Below are 20,618 nucleotides of genomic sequence, written 5' to 3'. Positions count from 1 at the left end.
CCGACTTCGGCCGCGCCATTGGTGCTCCGGGCAGCGGGCACCCGCCTCCTTGTGTGATGTCACTGCCCGGTGCACATTTCCAAGCAACCGGACGGGGGCGAGAGCAGATGTAGGGGTGTCCCGGGAAGTTGTACTACCTCAGGGGTGGTGCAGATCTGCAAGGGACAGTCGGGGAAGGTCCCTGGGGAGGGTCAGCAAAAGCGTTGTGCCCAGAGTTGCAAGATGAGGAACAGAAGCGGCCCCCCAGTATCGATGTTTTTACCGACAATATTGCTCAGGCAGCTGTAGCATTCCCAAGGCTGGGCAGGAGGGAGGAGGGTACGGGGCAGTTACCGTGAATGTCAGTTACGGAAGCAGAGTGGCTGGGCATAGGAGTGGTCACAGGGAAGGGGAGTTGTAGAATTAAGGACATAGCAAGAGGACCCAAGGGGCTGAATAAAACTTTGCGGCCTAGGTCTGCCAGTATTTTAGGGCTCTGGTCTCTTAAACTCATTCCAGCTGGCTCCTTCAATGATTGGACCACCCCAGGATGCTTTGTTTTAACTTAAAGACGTCTTGCTCCAACTGAGGGAAAGAGGAGAAATCAAAAAAGCAGAGGTCTGTCTCCTTATAGAAGGCTCTGTCTTGACATATGTGAAGGGCGCGTTCCAGGGCTGAGGACCTGCGTTGATATGCTGCATCGGAGCCTCCCGGTCTTATCTAGACATGCTTCTGAGCAGCAAGACTGGGCAATGAGATCCACAAGGGTGGGGAGACCGACACTGTGTCTTCTAAGGTTCAGGTTACCACATCACCAGCAGCTCTCAGATTTAAGTAAGACACAGTGATGTGCACAACAAAGATGTCAAGGCCAAGGTCAAGGCTACCATTTTCCCATACGGGTAGCTGTCCATAGTAGCTAGTAGGTGGTGCTAAGGATGTGAAGGTAGAAACCAGTTCAGTGTTTAACAAAGGCCACAGGAATATGATTCAACGTTTGTCAGCAGTAGTACTTAACCAATGTTGATCAGAACTTGTCCACACTTGTGGAACATATCCCAGCACTCAGGAGGCTGAGGCAGGAGGATTGCCATTGATGCCAGTCTGTGCTACACATGAGTTCCAGACTAGCCTCAGCTACATTATGAGAGACACACACACACATACACACGCACACACACAAATTGTTGATACTCATTAAAAAATAGATGTCCTTTAACCAAAACATAGAAATTCCCTGTCTCACTTCTGGATTTGTAACACTACACAACTTTTTGAAAGCATTATTTGTAGTAGTAAACACTTAGAAGCACCCTAAATGTCCACTCAGAGGGGAATTAAGTAAATTATTACGTGTATTAGTAAAATGCCATGAAACCATTACAGACTATGGCTCTGTTAGGCAATCACAGAGGAAATGATTCATGTGATGTTAAGTGAAAAAGCGAAACACAATTCTGTGGCCATTACACTCACAAAATGTAACTGTGCAGAGAGAAAAGTGAAATGACGTGGTGATGGCAGAGGATTACAAGCAACTGTTTTGTTTTTCAGATTTCAATGATTTGAAAATAAAAGGATTGGGGCTGGAGAGATGGCTCAGCAGTTAAGAGCAGAGTGCTCTTACAGAGGACCTGAGTTCGATTTCCAGCAACCAGTTGGTGACTAACAACTATCTGTAACTCCAGTTGCAAGGGATCTAACACCCTCTATTGACCTCCATGGGCATTTCACGACATGGGTGTACTTACATACATGCAGGCAATACACTCATACACATAAAAATAAAAAATTAAAGAATTCATGTGCCTACTCCTAATGGATAGGAAACTCTGAACTTTGAACAGGGACGTTGGTGGGAGGAATTCAACTTTGGGGTGACCTAGAAGATTCTTGGAAATTAAAAAGAAATCAAAAAAGATTCTTGGCAAAACTGAATATGCCCATAATCTTCAGAGATAAGATTTTTTTTTAAGTTTAATTAAACTTTGAGTTAGCCCCAGCTGCAAATCTTTGGGGCTAGTACTGAGTCTTTTTTCTACCTCATAATACGGTATATTGGGTGGTATAATAGAGTGGGTACTTGATGTTATCTCACACATTCATTGTACTGCAGTGGTCACGTTTCTCAGACTCCCTTGCAGCCAGGGGTCTAGATGTGAGTGCTAGTCTGGCAATAGTTGAACTGGAGCTATCGGTGAGGCACGGTGAGACCATAGCTATCTTTGTGCTGCCTGGGAAGACCACAGACACTTGGGATCAGAGCAGTTGAAGAATACAGTGGCTTCCCCTCAACAACAGCATTGCCATGTCTGGTTGCCAGATGCATGGCTGATGAGAGGCTTTGGCGGTAGCTGTGGCAGCCCCTTCAAAATAGCTTCACTTGTGGCCTTTGATTCCTCACCTTCGACAGTGTGACAGCGTTTTCCTCAGGAAGCCAGCTTTGGATGTGTACATCTAAGAGCTATCCCCAGAGACTCAGCTGGGAGTCTGCTCTTCACCCCTCCAACAGTATCCTGCATAGCAATAGAAGGACCCCTCCTGGACATGGAAACCCAGCAGCCAGCCCTGGTCCTCCAACTCTGAGACAGGCTTGTTGGGATGAGCCTGGCACTCTAGCCTCCGGTGCTTTGGTCGCAACTTGCACAGAAGGAGCTGTTCTTTCTTTGAAAGACAAGAGCCCAGGAACCCAGAAACTGAACATTAGCTATTAAGTAGACTCTCTCCAAAGGGTCAAGCCTGGAGACTGAGTGACTTGCAGGTTCTGCTGTTGTCTTGCGTAACGTTCCTGAATGTTGAAGCCCTGAAGGTGTCACCATGCTGCCGGCCCCAGGTCAAATGGAAGCCAAGCTCACCTCAGAAAGAGGAGGCTGTCGAATGTGTAAGGTACACAGCCTCTGACTTGGGCTCAGGGACCTGAGCCAGCCCTGGTTCCACCATTTACTGGCCCTGAGACTCTGGCCTCTGGATTGGCCTGTTCCTCCTCTGTAGGCCGCAGACATGGATACTTAACTACATACTAACTGAAATATATCACTAAATTGAAAGTCAAAGCATCCACATGCTGGCTAATTTTAACATATATATGACTACAGAGACCTCTGGACATAAACAGTCCCTCGTACATGCACATGACTGTTCCTGTAATCCCAGAATCCCTTGCTTTCCCAAGGACAGTACTATTTCTAGACTCTCAACTGATGACTCATCCTGAGGGATAATTTCCCCTGTGATACAGAAGAAGAAATGGAGACAAAATCTTACTAGAACTGCAAGTCAAGTGAAGAGGTGGGACAAAGGTGGTGGCAGGTGGGGTTTAAACCTGAGGATTCTACCAGCAGGGATTAGAAAGAGAGGTGTTAACCTGTTCTACCTCCCAAGAGCCTGCCCCTGCTTGTGACTCAGCTGCTCAGCTTCACAAATCATCCTGTCAAGTGACATCAGCCAAGCCCCACTGCTGACAATCCCCATCCTGCATGACCCGAAGACAACAACTCCATCTGGCCATGGGTGTGGGGTGCTGTTTCTAGCACCCCTGTGGTCCTTGCTCCCATTCCAGAGCCCAGCCCCTAGCAGACAGTTCAGAGCCCAGAGTGGCCAAAGGAGATGACAGAAGATGGATGGTCCAGGGGAGACAAATGAGTGGATGCATTGTGGCTGGGACATGTCCTGTGTCTGTATTTGCATGGTGGGCCAGAGTCCAACCACTGGCTGCCCACCATATCTACTGACAGCTATAATTTTTTCCTCTTCTGGCCTATCTCCACAAATATACTTAGTGCCTCTTTTACCTAATAAAATCTCCCTTCTCAGCTCCACATCTGAAACTACTGCAAACCCCCCTCCCTACACTATCAAATCCTTGAAAGAGGTACTCCCCTGCCCCCTTCTTATGACATTTTGCTGAAACCTTTGCAAGGTGATTTTTAACCCCTGCAGTTTTATATAATCTCTCTCCAAGGTTCACCAAAATGGCTTCAGTGCCAAGTTAGCCTGCCACCCCCAGCTTCTGCCCTATCCTAGCAAGAATGAAGGTATTCTAAAAACACTCTTGTGCCCCTTCCCTTTGGCTATCAGACTATTGAAAACAAAGCTTTCCAAGGAATTACATGCCAGGAGACAGGAAAGGGTGGGGCCCTGGTGTCTGAGGAGGATCTTGCCTCTCAGGAAGAGGTTTCACACAGTTGTGATTATTTGTCAGATCACTTTGCAGGAGACACTTGGAGCTGAGACTGATGGGGAGGACCACACCTGACCAGGACTGCCTAGGTGTGCATACCTCTTGTCTTCTGTTTAAACCTAAACCTCACGTCAGGACCCAGAACATGGACTTGGTGGTTCAGTGGATCTCTCTGTTCTTCCTCCCAATATGGCCATATTTACTGAATCTCCTTTTTACGCTTTTCACTATCAATTGTGGCTTTAATTGGTCTAGTGAGGACAGGCAGCCCAGCCTAGGATGTCAGAGCTGCTAGGACCCAGGCTTTGATCCTGACAACTCTGATAATATTCCCTGAGTGAACCTCTGGACCCCACCTCTGGAAATCCTTCCTTCTTTCCTCCTCTTTCTTCCTGCCCGCTCCATCTCTCCTTCCTCTCTACATTCTGTCCTTCTTTCTTCCCTCCCCTGTGGTCCCTCTTGCCCATCCCAGTTACCATGCTCAGCTCAATTTTGCATCCTGCCCTAAACCTCTGCTCTCCAGGCCAAGTTCCTGAGCCTCCCAGACGACTCTCATGAATACTCTGCCATACCCACAGCTCAGAATGGATTTGTGTCCTAGGGCTGCTATAACAAAATACCATTAGCTACAGGCTTGAAACAAGAGAAGGTTATTGTCTTGTCTTCTGGAGAGCAGAAATCTAAGATCAAGGTGGCAGCAAGGTCATGACCTCTCTGAAAACTGTTGTAAAGGGTTCTTGCCAGCCCCTTCCAGCTTCTGGAGGCTCCATGCCACTTTGATGGTCTTAATGGGAGGTCGGTGGGCAGAAAAGACAAGGCAATGAGCCCAAGAAAAGGCCTGGGTGGGCGTCAAGAATCCCAAGAATCCACACTCTTCCTAGAGACTGAAATAGTCACAGGGCACTGAAGGGGACAGGGGAAAGAGGACTGAACATTTTCCTCTTAGCTTATATTTGACTGTTGCTATGGGTAGCCACAGAAATAAGGGAAGTAGTGAATTAAGGAATGTCAGGTGTTGGATAAACATCTCTCATAGCCAGCCATTAGGGTAGAGAAAGGAAGAATCTAGAAAAATAAGTTACTTTAGTGCTAGAAGTCAAATTACTTTAGTTTCTATTATTTTATTGATACAAAATGCTATGGCCATAGCTAACATTCCTTACTTTTGTTACTATTAGACAGGTAGAAAAGGGGGGCATAGCTAATGTTCTTATAACTTCTTCCTCTTAGACAGGAATGGTATCCTCATCTGGGGCATCTTGGGGAAGTCTTTTGTATTGGGAATTTTGGAGAAGGATGCTGTTCACGTGCCTTTTGGCAATGTCCTGGATAAAGGGGTTCAGTCTCCGGGATACAAAACGGGTTAGGCAGTTAAGAACACAGGATCCGAAGATCAGTAGTAGGACGATAAAGACAAGAGGTCCGAGGAATGGAGCCAGCCAGGGCAGCCAGCTTCCTGGGTCTGGCCACTGTCTCCAAGAGTCAGACTGTTGGCGGAGTTGGGATGCTCGGTCTCGGAGTTTCTTTGCTGCATCTCGGACTACTCCAGACTGGTTTACATAGAAGCAGCACTCCTCCTGGAGGAAAAGACAGGTACCCCCTTTCTCAGCAGTGATGAGGTCCAGAGCTCTGCGATTTTGGAGAACCACACCTGCAAGTGAGTCTATTTGGTTCTGGAGGGTTGTGATTGAGGCAGCTATTTCCTCTAGGGTATCTGAAAGAGCCTTAGAAAGAAGTTGGAAATAGAAAGTTGAGGAAGCGATTCCAGCTATGCCCGTCCCAAGGGCGGAAGAGATACCCAGGCCAGCGAGGAACGGGAGCAAGTGAGCGGATCTCTTCGAGAGAGAAGTAGAGGCTGAGGAAGGAATTGAAACAAAAAGGGGGACAGTTACTGTTTGGTTATTGGGAAGGAGCTCAATGTTTGGGTATTGGTAAACAAGGGTACAGACACCAGACCAATTGGCTGGGAGACAGACATATGTGGATGTTCCACAGAGAAAGAAAACTCCTGAGGCGTTGAGACAGAAGGAGTACGAAAAAGTAAGGAGATGTGAGAATATGTTTGGGGTGACGTCCCAGTTTTCTTGGACAGTGACCTCATTTTCCCAGACTGAATATTCTCCAGACAGGGCAGCACCAGTGAGGGGCTGATAGTGGAAGAGTGGATAGGGGTCCTTGTGTCCTTGGAGCTTAACCTTGAAGTGGATGGGGTCCAAAGACATGGTAATGAGATGGGTTAAACTGTCCAGTTCAAATAGGGTAAGATTATAGCAGGTTCCAGAGGAAGAATAAGAGCAGCGCATCCAGGGAGTGGCGGGGGAGGAATGGCAGTGTTTGTTGTCTGTGGGGCAGGGATAGTAAGAAGGTTCTGAGGGGATGAGGGACGGGTGTCCTGAAAAGCGGAGGGGATTATTCCATCTGGCATCTGGTCTTTTCAATGCCTGCGTGAACGGATGGGTGGTGGACAGATCTAGGTTGTGGTGATCAGTAGAGGGTGAGAGATGAAGGGTGTAGTTACAGAGAGAGTCAGAGATGGTGCCCACAAAGGTGGCATAGGCTGGGACCTTGAAGAAACGGGCTATGCAGAGAGGGGCCTGTGAGGTGAGAAGAGTCTCAGTGAAGAGTGGACCCCATAAAGGGCGTTGGGCAGATTCAAAGAAGCGGTCATTCTTGGGATAGATCACAGAGGTGAGCCGGGTGATTATTGGAAATATGCCTGTTGAGCTGACAAGTTGAAGAAAAGCAATGGCCCGACGTTCAGGGTTGCGGAAGGAATAGGAAGCAGCCAATGGGTGGAAGAGGCGGAGGCGCCTCTCGATGTCAGTAATGGGAAAGGGGCCGGGCAGAGACTTGGCTGAGTAGGTAAGGTGAAGTTTCATGGGTGAGTCTGTCCAAGTGGATAGAGGGGCTGGGACTGCAAGGGACCTTTGGGTTTGGGTGGACAAGCACACCCAACAGTTGGAGGAAAAGGAAGAGTTGGTATCACGTAGGAAGTGGTGAGTGAGGTTAATGAGGGGCATCCAGCTATCATAATGGGGCAAGGAGTAGGGGAAAAGGATGAAGCAGAGGACCCAAGGGCGCATCGTGGCTCTTTGGGATTGACCGGCCGTGGTGGGAGGCGCAGAGAAGTTTGTCCTGGAGATCCCAAGTCGAGTCCTGAAACTTGTTTAGTTCAAAGGCGTCTGATAAGTCAGGGCAGCTCCAGGCTGTGCAGGTTATGCGTAGAGAGGCCAAACCTGTGAGAGTAGAAGTATAAGTGGGGGGAAGGTCACCCAAGGAGTCAAGTTTTAGAATCAGGGTCTGAAGCCCTTTTGAGCTACTGACAGTGAGAGATCCCTTTTATCTTTGCTGCTGTTGGAAAAGTCAAGATTATCTGGTAAGGTCCCTGCCATTTGGGCTGTAAGAGTTGGGAAGAGTCAGAAATGTAACCCAGTCACCCAGGTGGAGATCTGAGGAACATACAGGATGGAGAAGAGGCTCAGGAAGGTATTTGTGAGCCATACAATTGTAGAGCATGTCTAATTAGATGTGTAAGGCAGGCTATACATCTGGAAAAGGGGGGTGAGGTGCTAGTGAGGGTGGACAGTGATGGGCCTGCCACACATGAGTTCTTAGGGTCTGAGGTTAAGGGGTTTTCTGGGGAGAGCTTGTAGCAGGTGTCAAGTTATAGCAGAAACAAATTCAGATCCATCATCAGATTGTAGAGAGGGAGGCAGGCCGAAGGAAGGAATGATTTGAGATAGAACGGTGTGAACAACCTCTTGTGCCCTCTCAGACCTAGTGGGGAAAACTTCTATACAACCTGAGAAAGCCATCTACCAACATCACAGAGTCACCAAGAGGGGAGCATGTGGGTAAAGTCGATCTGCCAGTCCTGTCCCAGAAGCAGTCCTTGGGCTTAGTGAGTCCTTAGGGAGGTAGGTGGTGGTATGGAGAGTCTGTGAACCTGAGACAGATCTTGGGTAAGGTATACAGAGATTGAATTCCCCTCTGGAATTCATGTGGGGTAGAAAGGAAGGCCTGCTCTTAAGCAGAAGGGGAGTAGGTGATTATTGAGAAACTATCAGGAATCTTTGAGGATGGCTCAGCTTTCCTTTTTTTCTAGTTGGAGAGCCTCATGAGGTGGGGGAGGGTAGGGAAAGAGAGAGACTGAAATGAGGCAAGGGCTGGGAAGATAAGAGAGGAAGAGAGGAGTCTGGAGGCCTGGAAGTTTGGGAGGCAGAGGCTAGTACTGCCTGTTTAGCAAGGGTGTTGGCTCGAATGTTGCCTTTGGCTATCTGGTCTGAAATGCCTTAGAGGCCTTGGCAGCCTGAAGGAGCTTGTCATTTGCAATAGGGGTGCCCCGTGAAGGGAGAAAGCCTCTCTCTTGCCAAATTAGGGCATGGGAGAGGAGGATGTGAAGTGCATATTTAGAGTCAGTGTAGATGTTAGCCTTTGGTTTCATCCCCAGGTAAAGGTAACAAGTTCTGCCCATTGTGAGGTGGTGTGAAGGGGAGGGAGGAAGACAGAACTTCTTGAGTAATGTCATCTATGACCATGGCATAGCCTGCAGCTGGATGGCATTCTTTAAAAGTGCTCCCATCCATGATACAGTTAAGGGCCTCAACAGTGGAGCAGTGGAGGACTAAAGTCTACAGGAAAGAGGGTGGCTGGATTAAGAGTTTTACAACATTAAAAGGTGACTGGGGGGGTATGGTATAATATGCTATGTACAATATGCCAAATTAGGGCATGGGAGAGGAGGATGTGAAGTGCATATTTAGAGTCAGTGTAGATGTTAGCCTTTGGTTTCATCCCCAGGTAAAGGTAACAAGTTCTGCCCATTGTGAGGTGGTGTGAAGGGGAGGGAGGAAGACAGAACTTCTTGAGTAATGTCATCTATGACCATGGCATAGCCTGCAGCTGGATGGCATTCTTTAAAAGTGCTCCCATCCATGATACAGTTAAGGGCCTCAACAGTGGAGCAGTGGAGGACTAAAGTCTACAGGAAAGAGGGTGGCTGGATTAAGAGTTTTACAACATTAAAAGGTGACTGGGGGGGTATGGTATAATATGCTATGTACATATGTGTATGTATATGCATATGGTGAATGTGAGAGGGAGAGAAAAGAGATAAGTGAATTAGGAGCTCAAGGGGATTGTTGGAGGCAGAGACTAATGAGCTGACAGTAAGTTTGAGGGCTTCTATCATTAAGAGAGAGGGCACTCCAAGGGGCTTTAAACACAAAGGCCAACCCTATACTACTAAGTCTGTTTAGACAGGTAGGCTACTACTTGGGGGGTATGTTTGCATAAAATTGGCAGAGGAGCTCTAAGGCTAAGTTATGAGAGGAGTGTACAAACAGGGTAAAGGGTTTGGAGGTGTCCCAGAGCCCTAATACAGAAGCAGTCAGAAGGGTCTTCTTTGAGCTTGGAGAATGAGGGTAGCGATTGATTGGAAGGGGTCCAGAGGTTCTATAAAGGGATCGAAAGTAGCTTGGTAAAGAGGTTTGGCTGAGACCCTGATGTTGAGAATCCAGATACAAAAGTAGCCCACTGGGCCCAGAAAGAAGAGAGGGTCCCATTTAGTTTAGTTTAGTTGTTGTTTAGTTTAGTTTAGAAGTTCAGTTTAGTTTAGTTTAATTTATAGTTTAGTTTAATTTGTTTGGTGGGGGGAGTATTCCTTTGCAGCTTTGAGGTTTGCTATAGGAAGAAGGAGTTAGGGTGAGACCAAGGTATACATGAGGGGAAATTAAACCTTCAAGGGAGACACCTGGCATCCCCAGTCAGCCAGAAAATCAAGGATGATAGAGGTGACTGGTAAAGACAGCTCACATGAGGCTGCAGAAAAGAATATCATCCTCATATTGGAGAAGAATGCTGGGAGAAGGTTGAGTGTTCGTGGGTTATCCAGAGGACTTATGGGCCAAAGAGAGGAATCCTTGGAGAAGGACTGTCTGCATTTTCTGGGTGCTCATTTGACTGTCAGGGTCTGTCCCGGTAAATTTGAAAAAGACTTGACAAGATAGGTCAAGGGGAATAGTAAAGAAAGTGTCTTTGGGATCCAGTACTGAGAAATGAGAGATACGGGATAGAATTCCAGATAGAAGGGATAGTGTTGAGAACCACCAGGTGAATAAGGATTACAACTTGGTTAATCATGTATAAGTCTTGGTGTAGGTGGTAGGAACCATCTGGGTTTTGAGCTATCAAAATAGGAGTGTTGTGGGAAAAGTTAGCAGGCCATAAAATTCAGGATTTGAGGAGTCTGATAATTATAGGATTAAGTTCCTAGAGGCAGGAAGAGGGTGTTGGGCCTGGCATACAAAAGCATAGTAGTCCTGCAATTTAATAAGTATGGGGGCTTGAGGGGTAGCAACAGTGGGGTGGGAGGTATCCCAGACCAGAAGATGAACAGCATGTACAGGTGGTGAGGGTGTCCCGGGAAGGGGTCAAGTCTGAACGACAAACTAAGAAGGAAGTTACTTCACGGGGGCATTGTGATGAAAAGGTAAAAGAAGCCTGGAGCGTTTCCATTATGTCCTAAGGAGAGGGGTCAGACAAGTGGGGATGACTAGGAAGGAACAGGAAGGGGGTTACCCCGAAAGTTTGCACAGTTATTCAGGTCTGGTGGTATGACTTCCACTCCCATAATAGAGAGGGGTCTCCCATACCAGCCCAGCAAATTCTGGCAAAAACCGAATAATTTGTTCTCATATCAATTAAAAAAGAAATGATCTTACCAGCTATTGACAGTGTTTCCCTGAGTTGAATGAGGTTGACAGACCTCTGGGCTCCGTCAGTTGTTAGCACTTGTCAATCCCAGCAGGCTCACCAAGCTTGAGCCAGTGACTGGGACCTAGCAGGAACAGAAGCTGTCACGCTGGAACTGGTGGTGTCTTGTAGAACAATGTCCAGTGTCCAGTGTCCTTTATCCCCACATTAGGGGCAAGGGTGAGATGGTGGTTGTAGGTTGTAGGCAGGCTCTTGCTCAGTGACCACATTTAAAGCAGGCCCCCAAGGCCTAGACCTGAGTGGAGAGGGTGTTGCTCCCTTGTCTGAGTTACCCTACGATAAACCTTGGTTTAAAGTGCTGCTGGCATTTGATATTTAGCCTGGTCTCTTTTGAGCTTTTGAATTTTAAGGTTCTCCTCTGTGTTGTCAAAGACTTTAAAGGCTATTTTTATAAGGTATCTTTGAGGGCCGTGGGGGCCATTCCTCTAATATTTGACGTTTTTTCCTAATAGCAGGTGCTGGCTGAGAGATAAAATGAAGGAGGGAAGAGAATCTTCACTCACAAGGTGTTAGGAGTCAGGTTGGTGTATTTAGAATGTTCATGGTTTCAGATAGGCTAGAGGAAAACAAGGCTGGCTTTTTTTGTCAGCTCCCTGAGTAATCTCTTTGATTTTGTCCTAATTGACTGCCTTAAGGGCAGCCTTTTCCATTCCCACCAAGAGGCACGTAGGTAGTTGTCTGAGAAATCACCGGGGAATTGGACCGCAATTCCAAAGAGGAGAGGATCATGCATGAAACTGCCTCACCACGGAATGGGTTATAATCCTATCTTGGTTACAAAGAGTGGGCGTATGTATGCAAGATCTGCCATGCAAATGCACTCCCTGTCCTTGGGAGAGGGTAGAAATCAAGGTCACATAAATGTCAGGTTAGGTCAAAGGACGGGGTAAGATACTGAAATTCTTTGTAGTAGGTGTTGAGGTCAGAGACAAAGGAGTTCACTTTTCTATGAGGTAGATCACTGACATAAAAGGTTCGGTGGAAACATGTAGGGCCCTCAGGGCCGGCAACCTCACGGAGATAAAATAGAGAAGGATTGGGTAAGAGGTGCAGATAGGAATGAGGTAGGGAAGGGATAACAGGTAAAAGTTTGGGGGTTGGGAGTGGGAAAGGCAAATTCTTGGCCAGACTTAGGGAGGACACAACTCTCAGGGTAGGATGTGGAAGAGGAGCAGCAGCAGGGGTGAGGGGTGGTCATCAGTGGGGCAGGAGTGAAGTCTGAGGAAGAAAGCAAATCAGGAGGGGTTCAGAGTTGAGAGGAGGGGGATCAGATTTAGGAGACTGGTGGGATGGATTTTCATGGAGAGGGAGGACCTGAAAAAGAGCAGGGTGAGCAGAGGGAAAGGTGGAATGGAGAGAAACAGAGGCTGAATGCAGGGAACCTTGGCCTATTTCCGTTGGACTGAAGGAAAATTTCAAGGTTCTTTTGAATTTGAAAGTCAAATGTGCTTCCCTCTGGTCAGCACCCACCACTGTCAGGAGGATATGTGTTTAACCAAAATGAGGGAGCTTTACAAAATGATGTGCCCATGGCTAACACTTCACCTGTTATCCCACGGCTCCAGTTCCTGCCTCCATCGATGGCTTCTCCCCGTGGGTCTCTAGCATTCCAAATTTCCCTCTTCTTAAAAGAACATCTGCCATATTGAATTTAGGGCCTACCCCAACCCAGTATGACTTCACTAGAACTTAGTTATACCTGCAAAGATCCTATTTAGGTCACACTTACTGGTTCTAGGTGGTCATGAATTTGGGACACAGGTCACGCTGTACAGTGAGGCAGAGGCAAGAGTTCTGTTTACAGCAATTTCCTCCCAGATAAAACCTTCCATCTTGAAGGAAAACTCATTAAGACAGGATGTTCTAAGGGGAGATAAAACATTTCATCCTACAGGGAAGTTCTAAGTTCCTTTGAGTAAACAACTCTAAGTCTTCAGGAAGTCATTGAAACTGACCAAATTCACTAGGCTCCTCCCTCCTCAAGCATATATAATCCATAGGGAGTGCAGACAAGCTGAGCTGCCTAGAAGAGGCCCAGACCAGCAGAGACTAGCTGAGATGCCTGATCTAACAGACTCAGACCAATTGAGCTATCTGGAAGAGACACTGCCCAACCTACTAAGATGCCTGCAAGTTGTGCAGTGAGCTCCAGGTTTATAGTTTTCATAAACCATCACCCATGCTGGGATGGGTTTTTGGTGAGTCATTTCTGCTCATTGGTTCACCAAGCTGGACTTTGGTGGTATCCTTACTTTGGCCTATTTTTGGGGTGAGTAGATGTTTGCTCATGTCTCTGCAGGAATATTGTCACCTAACAAGCTTTCAAGAGACCTAAGCTCCCATCCTTACTAGTACCTCTTATCTTTATCCATGAAACACTGACCTGGGGTTGGATTCAGTGGTGGCAAACCTCAATCCAGCTCTGCATTTCTCACTTAAATTTATAACCTTCCCCCACAGTTACAACTTTTTTCTCCCTTTGAGTATTAAAGATTGAACCTAGAACCTGATATGTACCAGGCAAGTGTTCTTCTACTAAGCTAAATCCCTAGCCCTCTTTTATTTTTCATGTTGAGACAGAGTCTCACTAAGTTGCCCAAGCTGTCCTTGAACTTACTCTGTAGCCAGGCAAATCTTGACTTGTAGCCCTCTTGCCTCTGTCTCCTGATTACCTGGGATTACAGGCCTGGGCACCAGCTCCTTCCAATGCTATTTCCCCCTGTATTTTACATCTTTTACCTGCCAATCAGCAGGCAAACTTAGCACTTCCTGACTCTCCTTTTCTACCTCTCATAATTCATCAGCCATATATATGTCCAGCCTCTGCAACAGAGCCACAGACTGTAAAACTTACCACCCAGAGTGGCCACTTTTTGAGACTGAGAAAATGGCATCGTTAATCACTTCAGGACAGAAGGAACAAACTGAGATTATCCTGAGAAAACCAGGCCATAGAATCACCGTAATCCTAGCCAGCTCTTGCTTTTCTCTCCCCCAAACCATATTTCCCTCAATCTATGACCCTGTTCTCTCCTGACATCCTTTTCAAAGGGAAGACCTTCCACACCTCTCTCTGTCAAAATGGCGGCCTGCTTCTCTGATCCCTCACCAGGGAGATGAACCCCGAGGTTCCACCCTGCCCAGCCCTCTGTTCTCAAAACCTTGCACTCTCTCAGATGGTTTGGCAAACCAGGTCTTCTTACCACTCCCAGTACATGCCAAGTTCCTTAAGGACATATGTTGAGTCAAAGAAGTATTCCTAATGCAATAAGTATTTCTTTGGAAAAGAGCCCCACATTCCTGTATAATAGCCTTAAAGTATTGCAGACATCCCATGGTTTGCAGAAAACTTTTAAAACATGCTATAACTCAGGTCTGGAGGCTCTGAACAGATTGTAGAGAAGCAAGACAGAAAGAACTTACTCAGTTCTTCCAAAGTATGTATTAAAAGTGGTCATTAAGAGTACAAAACTAGAGACCTGAGTGAAACCTAGACTATAATATACTGTCCGCATCCCATTTTATAGGTCAGAAAAAGAGATCCAAAGTAACTTGTCCAGGAATACAAAAGAAGTTATTGGTATCAAACCTCAAATGTGAATTCAAACTCCTTTACATACTCACTTTTTGTTTTTGTTATGTTTTGGTGTTTGTTTTGTTTATTTGTTTGTTTAGTCAACATCTTAATTTGTAGCCCAAGCTGGCCTTGAACTCACTATGTAGCCAGGGTGGCCTCTAATTTACTGTAATCCTCCTGCCTCTGCTTCCTAAGTGCTGGAATTACATGAATGAGCCACCACACCTGGTGACATTCTCACCTTTGTAATAAACTCTGAAGCTGATAAGAACCTTTATTTCTGTCATTAGTTGTATCTTGGCTATGTGCTCTAAAAATCAATAGTCACCTATCCCCCACACTGGCCAAGTTCACATGACACAGCACATTAGTGCACGGCCATATTGGCTGAGTTCCCCAGAGGGTTTACGTGGAGTTCTTCATACCATCACTATGAGAATCAGCCAATCACCACCCTTCCGGCAGCATGGGTACCCCATTTCTAGTGCACAGAACAACTACTGAGCAAAGATGAGGCACTCTTCAGGAGAGTGGAAATGGAGTGGCAGAAAACTCAAAAGCACAATGGTTTGGGGACAGACCAGGATTAAGTAAACAAATACTTCTGCCTTCAAGAACTGCCTTTGTGAGGAGACACATGCTGGCAATCAGGAGCACCAGCCCCCGTAACTGTCCCTGTGGGGTTCATGCTGGTAGCCTCTGCCTGTAGCATCAATTATGTGCAGCATGTCTCTCCCGAAGCTGGAAAAGTAATTGCAAAGCAGTTGTGAATTCCCAAGGGAACATATGAAGGCCCACTCCGTCAGCTGCTGTCAAAGCAGGGCTGAGTTAGCACTGGGGTCTCTCAGGTTTTAGAGAAGAAGGGTTAACCAGGGTAACCACCTCCTTAATTCTTTGAGATATGGAGAACAGAGCAGGGTATAATGGTATACACCTGTAACCCCAGTACTCAAGAGGTTGAGGCAGGAGGATTACTATGAGTTTGAGGGCAGTATTATAAGTGTCCTGGTGGCAACAGGGATTCCTGAGGACCCTGGAGTTCTGGCTGTATTCTGTTTCTTCCCAGAGACTAGCTACACAGGTGTGTTCACTGTGCAGAAATTCACTGAGTGTACTCCTATGACCTCTATACTTTTGATCTTTTGATATAACAGATATAAGCTGTTATACACTTACTTTGGAGGAAAAATATTATCTGCATTGACTGAAAAGAAGGCAGGGCATGATAGAAAAGGTGAACTTTGAAGTAAGTACTCCTGGCTTACCTCTTGCTATCTAGCTTGGAAAAGTTATTGTCTGAGCCTAGTTTCTCCATTATAAAAATAAGTATAAGGATTCTTACATTATAGAATTAAAAGAGAACTTATATTGCGCATGTGATAGACTAATCAGTGTTATTATGAGGGAAATATATATAAGTATTAAATATCACACATATAGTACATTAGCGAGCTATATGTTCCTATATATGTGTGTGTATGTGTATATATGTATATATGTGTGTAGTGTATATCCAACATTGCCAATTTCACCTTCAGTGTTCAGCAAATATTTATCAGTCCTGACTGTACATATGGATATCTGTTTTATAACATACTTATATATAGTTCACCTAAAATCTGTCTCTTAATCAGTAGTTCTGCTTTTGAAATGTCCTCTTTTCCATAAATCAAGATGTTTTGTCAAATGTAAAAATGTAAAACCAGTGCAAGAACATTCCTTCCTAAATGTAACAGTGTTAATTTCAATATGTGTAGACCAATTAAAGTTCTCACCATTTGTGACATCTAAAAAAGTTACTGCAAGTAAGTGCCCTGCATTCTCTCAAAATTGATCATTTTGGTGTAAGTAAACCACATTTTACTCAAGACACTGTGCACCTGCCCAGGCAAGAGGATACTATCTCCTAGCCATTGAGATAGGAAATGCAGAGTGCTATTTTTCACCATTGCTGGGTGTCCCTCCATCCTTTAATCCACCATCTGTTCCAAGGCAGCAGTTACTTAGTCCCTGTCTGGCTACTTCCACAAGCTGGTGGCTGGGTCACACTAAATAATGGTAACTTGCGTAACTTTTGATAACTGTCAAGCACTCCACATTGCTGTTATTAAGGAGTGAGATGGAGACATTCAAGATGATTCAACCCTGTGACCTGAACTGGATGAAGGAACTGATTAATCGTGACACTATCAGCAAGAAGGGAAGTGTGACACAGGGCTCTGTCCTTGACCAGGTTCAGTTCAACATTTATTTAATGAACTAGAAAAAGTCACAGAACACAGATCTTCTATTAATAATTGTTAATATGTAAAATATTCCCCCTAAATCCTAAATATTAAGGGTATGCTGTGCAGGGCAAAGTACTTCTTACCTGGTGGGTCTTCACATGATGCTGTCACTGTCTGCATGCCTGTACGGGGTTCAGCACTAGAACACTTTTCCTGGTTCTCATCAGCTATATAGCTGCTGGCCCTCCTTCCAGTTCTCTGGGTATAAATGTCACCTCCTCCTCTGGGAAGCCATCCTAACCTCAAAGGTTAGCTTCTAGTGGCTCAAGCAAGCACCATGGAGTCATCCCTAAATCTCAGTCATTCACACAGAACACTCACCCCATTTGTCAAGAAGCAAGCCAGCCACAATATCTGCCTCCCAGGGCTGGGGAGATGCCTCATTGACTAGAGTGCCTGCCAAGAAAGCATGAGGACCTGAATTCAGATCCTCAATGCCTATGTAAAAAAGCTGAGCATGGGATGTGTGTGTCCATAACCCTAGTGTGTGAATGCAAAAAAGGTGGATCCCCAAAGCCAGCCAATCGAGCCAATCTGTGAAATTCAGTGAGACCCTGTCTTTAAAAATAAGGTGGAGAGAGTGATAGAGGATACTGGACATCAACCTCAGGCCTCCATACACACATGCCTGGGCATACACACTAGCACACACACACTACATTACACCACACACACACACACACACACACACACACAGAATAAATAAATAATAAACAAATAAAGCCTCTCATTGTACAACACAGTTGCATCTCCTGATTTATGCTTAACTTACTTGAATCATTTATTCATTGCACTTGTTTATGGTCATTGTTCATTGTCTCCCACCAACAACATGTTAGCTTCTCAGGGAAGAGGTCTTTTATTTTATTCATTGATATGTTCCAAAGTCTATACACTGCAGGAACCTAACAAGTACTTGCTTTGAATGGGTGAGCGAGTAAGTGAGGAGGACCCTAGGGGCCTCACGTTCATGCTCTCCTGTGACCCTGTAATTGTCTGATCCTAAGGCTTTACTTGCTGTAGTATAATTAACTGAGGTTTGTTTCTACATAAAACATATCTTTTAATTACACATTGAACCATGCATAAATCCTAGCTGTCAGGTAATGGCTTACCAGGCTGGCCGTTTCACTAGACTACAAACCACAAAGGATCTATCTTTGGTCAGCCTGGCTGGCTGCCTCCCCACACCTTGGCCAGTGTCCTGCCTTTACAAGGAAAAGGCACATTGATGGAAGGCCAAACCCTCTTATACTCTCCACACACTCGTTTTTTAATCTTTGCAACAACTCAATGAGGTGAATTAGATAAGGAACCAGATGCTCAAAGAAGTGAAGGAGCATACGCCATGGCACATAGTTAAGGGTAGATCTCGGATCCTGACCTAGGAAGTCTGAGTCCAGAGGTTAAGTTCCAAGCTCCTATGCTGACTGCCTCTCCTTCACGAGACACCCAATCAAAATGTTCAATGAGTGAATCAATAATATGTATCCAAAAAAGGGCATTCATTGTTACACTACCTGAATGAAGGTGTCCAGATAAGATAAGTTGTACCCAGAACAGGTAGAGGTCAATTCTGCGTAGGCTGATTTCTTCCCAAAGGGAGATCAGTAGGCTGAAGTGAGCCTAAAGACCAAAACCACAAAAGCAAATGGTCTGGAAATTACCAAATAATCCCTGAAACTCTTAGCTTTTGAGGCTGGTGTGGGAATACAGCTTTCTCTTCAAATGTAGTGATTGCCTTGGGAAGTAAACAGCTTTGAAGCAGTGGAGCTCCCAAGGCAAGCTGAGCAGTGAGTGTAAGTCACAGGAAGACAGATGAATGGGTAAGTGAAGTGTGGTCTATTTGTCCCAGGAAACACAACAGCCTTACAAAGGAAGGAGATTCTAGCCCACTACAGCGTGGAAGAACCTTGAGAGCATTGTCCTGAGAGGATTAAAGCATTCAAAAAACAGCAAACAGGGCCAGCATGGTGGCTCATCAGGCAAAGGCACTTGCTATGCAAGCCTGGTTACCTCAGTTCAGTTCCCCAGAAGCCACATAAAGGCAGAAGGAGAGGACTGACTCCACAAAGTTATTCTTCGACCTTCACATGTGTGTCCTGGCATATGCACCCACACACACATCATATACACACACACAATAATAATTTTTATAAGAGAGAAAATGTTGCATGATTCCACTTATTTGAGGTACCTAGAAGAGTCAGAGTCATATACATGGACGATATACATGGATGTAACTGTGGTTGCCTGAGGCTAGAAAGAGAAGGGAGATGGGCAACTGTTGTTTAAATGGATAAAGAATTTTAGTTTGATGGGATGAAAACGTTTGGGAGATGGCTGATGGGGGTGGTTGCACCATAATGTGAATGTACTTAGTGCCATTATTATATACTTAAAAATGATCAAAATAGTAATATTTGTGCTATATGTATTTTATCATATAAATTATAATTTATCAAATAAGGCTGAGGCAAGTGAGTTGTAGGTTCACAGCCACCCTGGGTTACATAGCAAGACCCTGTCTAAGAAGCATTACCACCATCACCTCTGTCACCATCACTATGATGAAACAAGCAAGATCTGTCCTGTGAAGAAGTAAGCCTTCCATCGTTAGCAAAAAGAAAAACAACGGGAAGGGGAGATGGGGGAAAATGTAGCAACATTTGGGAATTTAGATGGGAATTGGCCTGGGGCCCTTAAGGTCCCTTCACATTCGTTTTCATCTATATCTCACATTTACTGAGCCCTCACTATCCCAGCAACTGTGGTAAATATGGATAATATACCAACTCTCCACTATTCTATAGGGCAACACTGTCATTGTCCTCATTTTATAAACGAGGCTTAGTCATCTGCCTCTTAGCTTCTAAGCGTAAGGCAGAAGGTCAGACTCCACAGGCTGCACTGTGCTGCGGTATGGATTTCACCCATGGGAACTCAGACGTCCTACCACAACTTACACAAGCTCCCACAGAGGCAGGCAGGGCTGTACCTTCGCCAGGTGGGCTCCTTGGTGGATCTTTGATCTCTCTTTACCCCTTCTTCCTCCGGGTTTGGCATCAGATGTTCCACACAGGCATTCCTGTTTGATCACAGATGCACTAATCTGTCCTCATCCCCTCCACCCAGGATGTTTATGACAGACACAACTGGACCATTATTGATCACACCATTCCTGTCCTTTCCGGGTTAATTTTTCTGATCAACAAGCAAGTCACTTTGTCAGTTTCATGTTTCCCATGTCAAAGCCGTCTGTGTCTCTCATTTCAAAGGTAGTTGTTAGTAAGTCTGAGAAAACAAGCTCTTCCATAAATAAGTGTCTTGAATTGATATGGTCCATAAACACTTTGAAGTGGGGTCAGGGTATCCAACATTTTGACATTGCAATACAATATGGTCATCCACAAAGTTGACATTGGAGAACTACACAATTGAGTTACCAATTTTTTAAGTAAATTTATGATTTCATGTTGGGCCACATTCCAGATGTCTTTGGCCACATGCAGGCAGGAGTTGAGGGTTGACAGTAGAATACAAGCCACATAAGCCACACTGAAAATACAAAAAGGCCAGGCGTGGTGGCGCACGCCTTTAATCCCAGCACTTGGGAGGCAGAAGCTGGCCAGCCTGGTCTACATAGTTCCAGGACAGCTGGGGCTACAGGGAGACCCTGTCTCAAAAAGACAAAAAGAAAGAAAATCTTCTCTAAAAGCTCCATGAAGGAATCCAAAGAAAGAAAAAAGAAAGAAAGAAAGAAAGAAAGAAAGAAAGAAAGAAAGAAAGAAAGAAAGAAAGAAAGAAAGAAAGAAAGAAA

The 20,618-nt window shown here is 45.5% G+C and overlaps 1 protein-coding gene across 1 annotated transcript; it reads right to left on the bottom strand.

Annotated features, from left to right (window-relative positions):
- Positions 1-5,375: 5,375 nt before the first annotated feature.
- Positions 5,376-7,242, bottom strand: Synb (syncytin b). Its single transcript, NM_001305383.1, has one exon. The coding sequence runs from the start codon at positions 7,240-7,242 to the stop codon at positions 5,386-5,388; it is 1,857 nt and encodes a 618-aa protein (NP_001292312.1). The 3' UTR covers positions 5,376-5,385.
- Positions 7,243-20,618: the final 13,376 nt, after the last annotated feature.

Source organism: Nannospalax galili, unplaced genomic scaffold (assembly GCF_000622305.1).
Source record: "Nannospalax galili isolate Female #2095 unplaced genomic scaffold, S.galili_v1.0 scaffold291, whole genome shotgun sequence".
Taxonomy (NCBI): domain Eukaryota; kingdom Metazoa; phylum Chordata; class Mammalia; order Rodentia; family Spalacidae; genus Nannospalax; species Nannospalax galili.
This window is presented reverse-complemented; position numbering and strand designations above follow the sequence as displayed.

Coding starts and splice junctions, on each gene's coding strand:
- Synb (NM_001305383.1), bottom strand. CDS start 7,242: ATGCGCCCTTGGGTCCTCTGCTTCATCCTTTTCCCCTACTCCTTGCCC.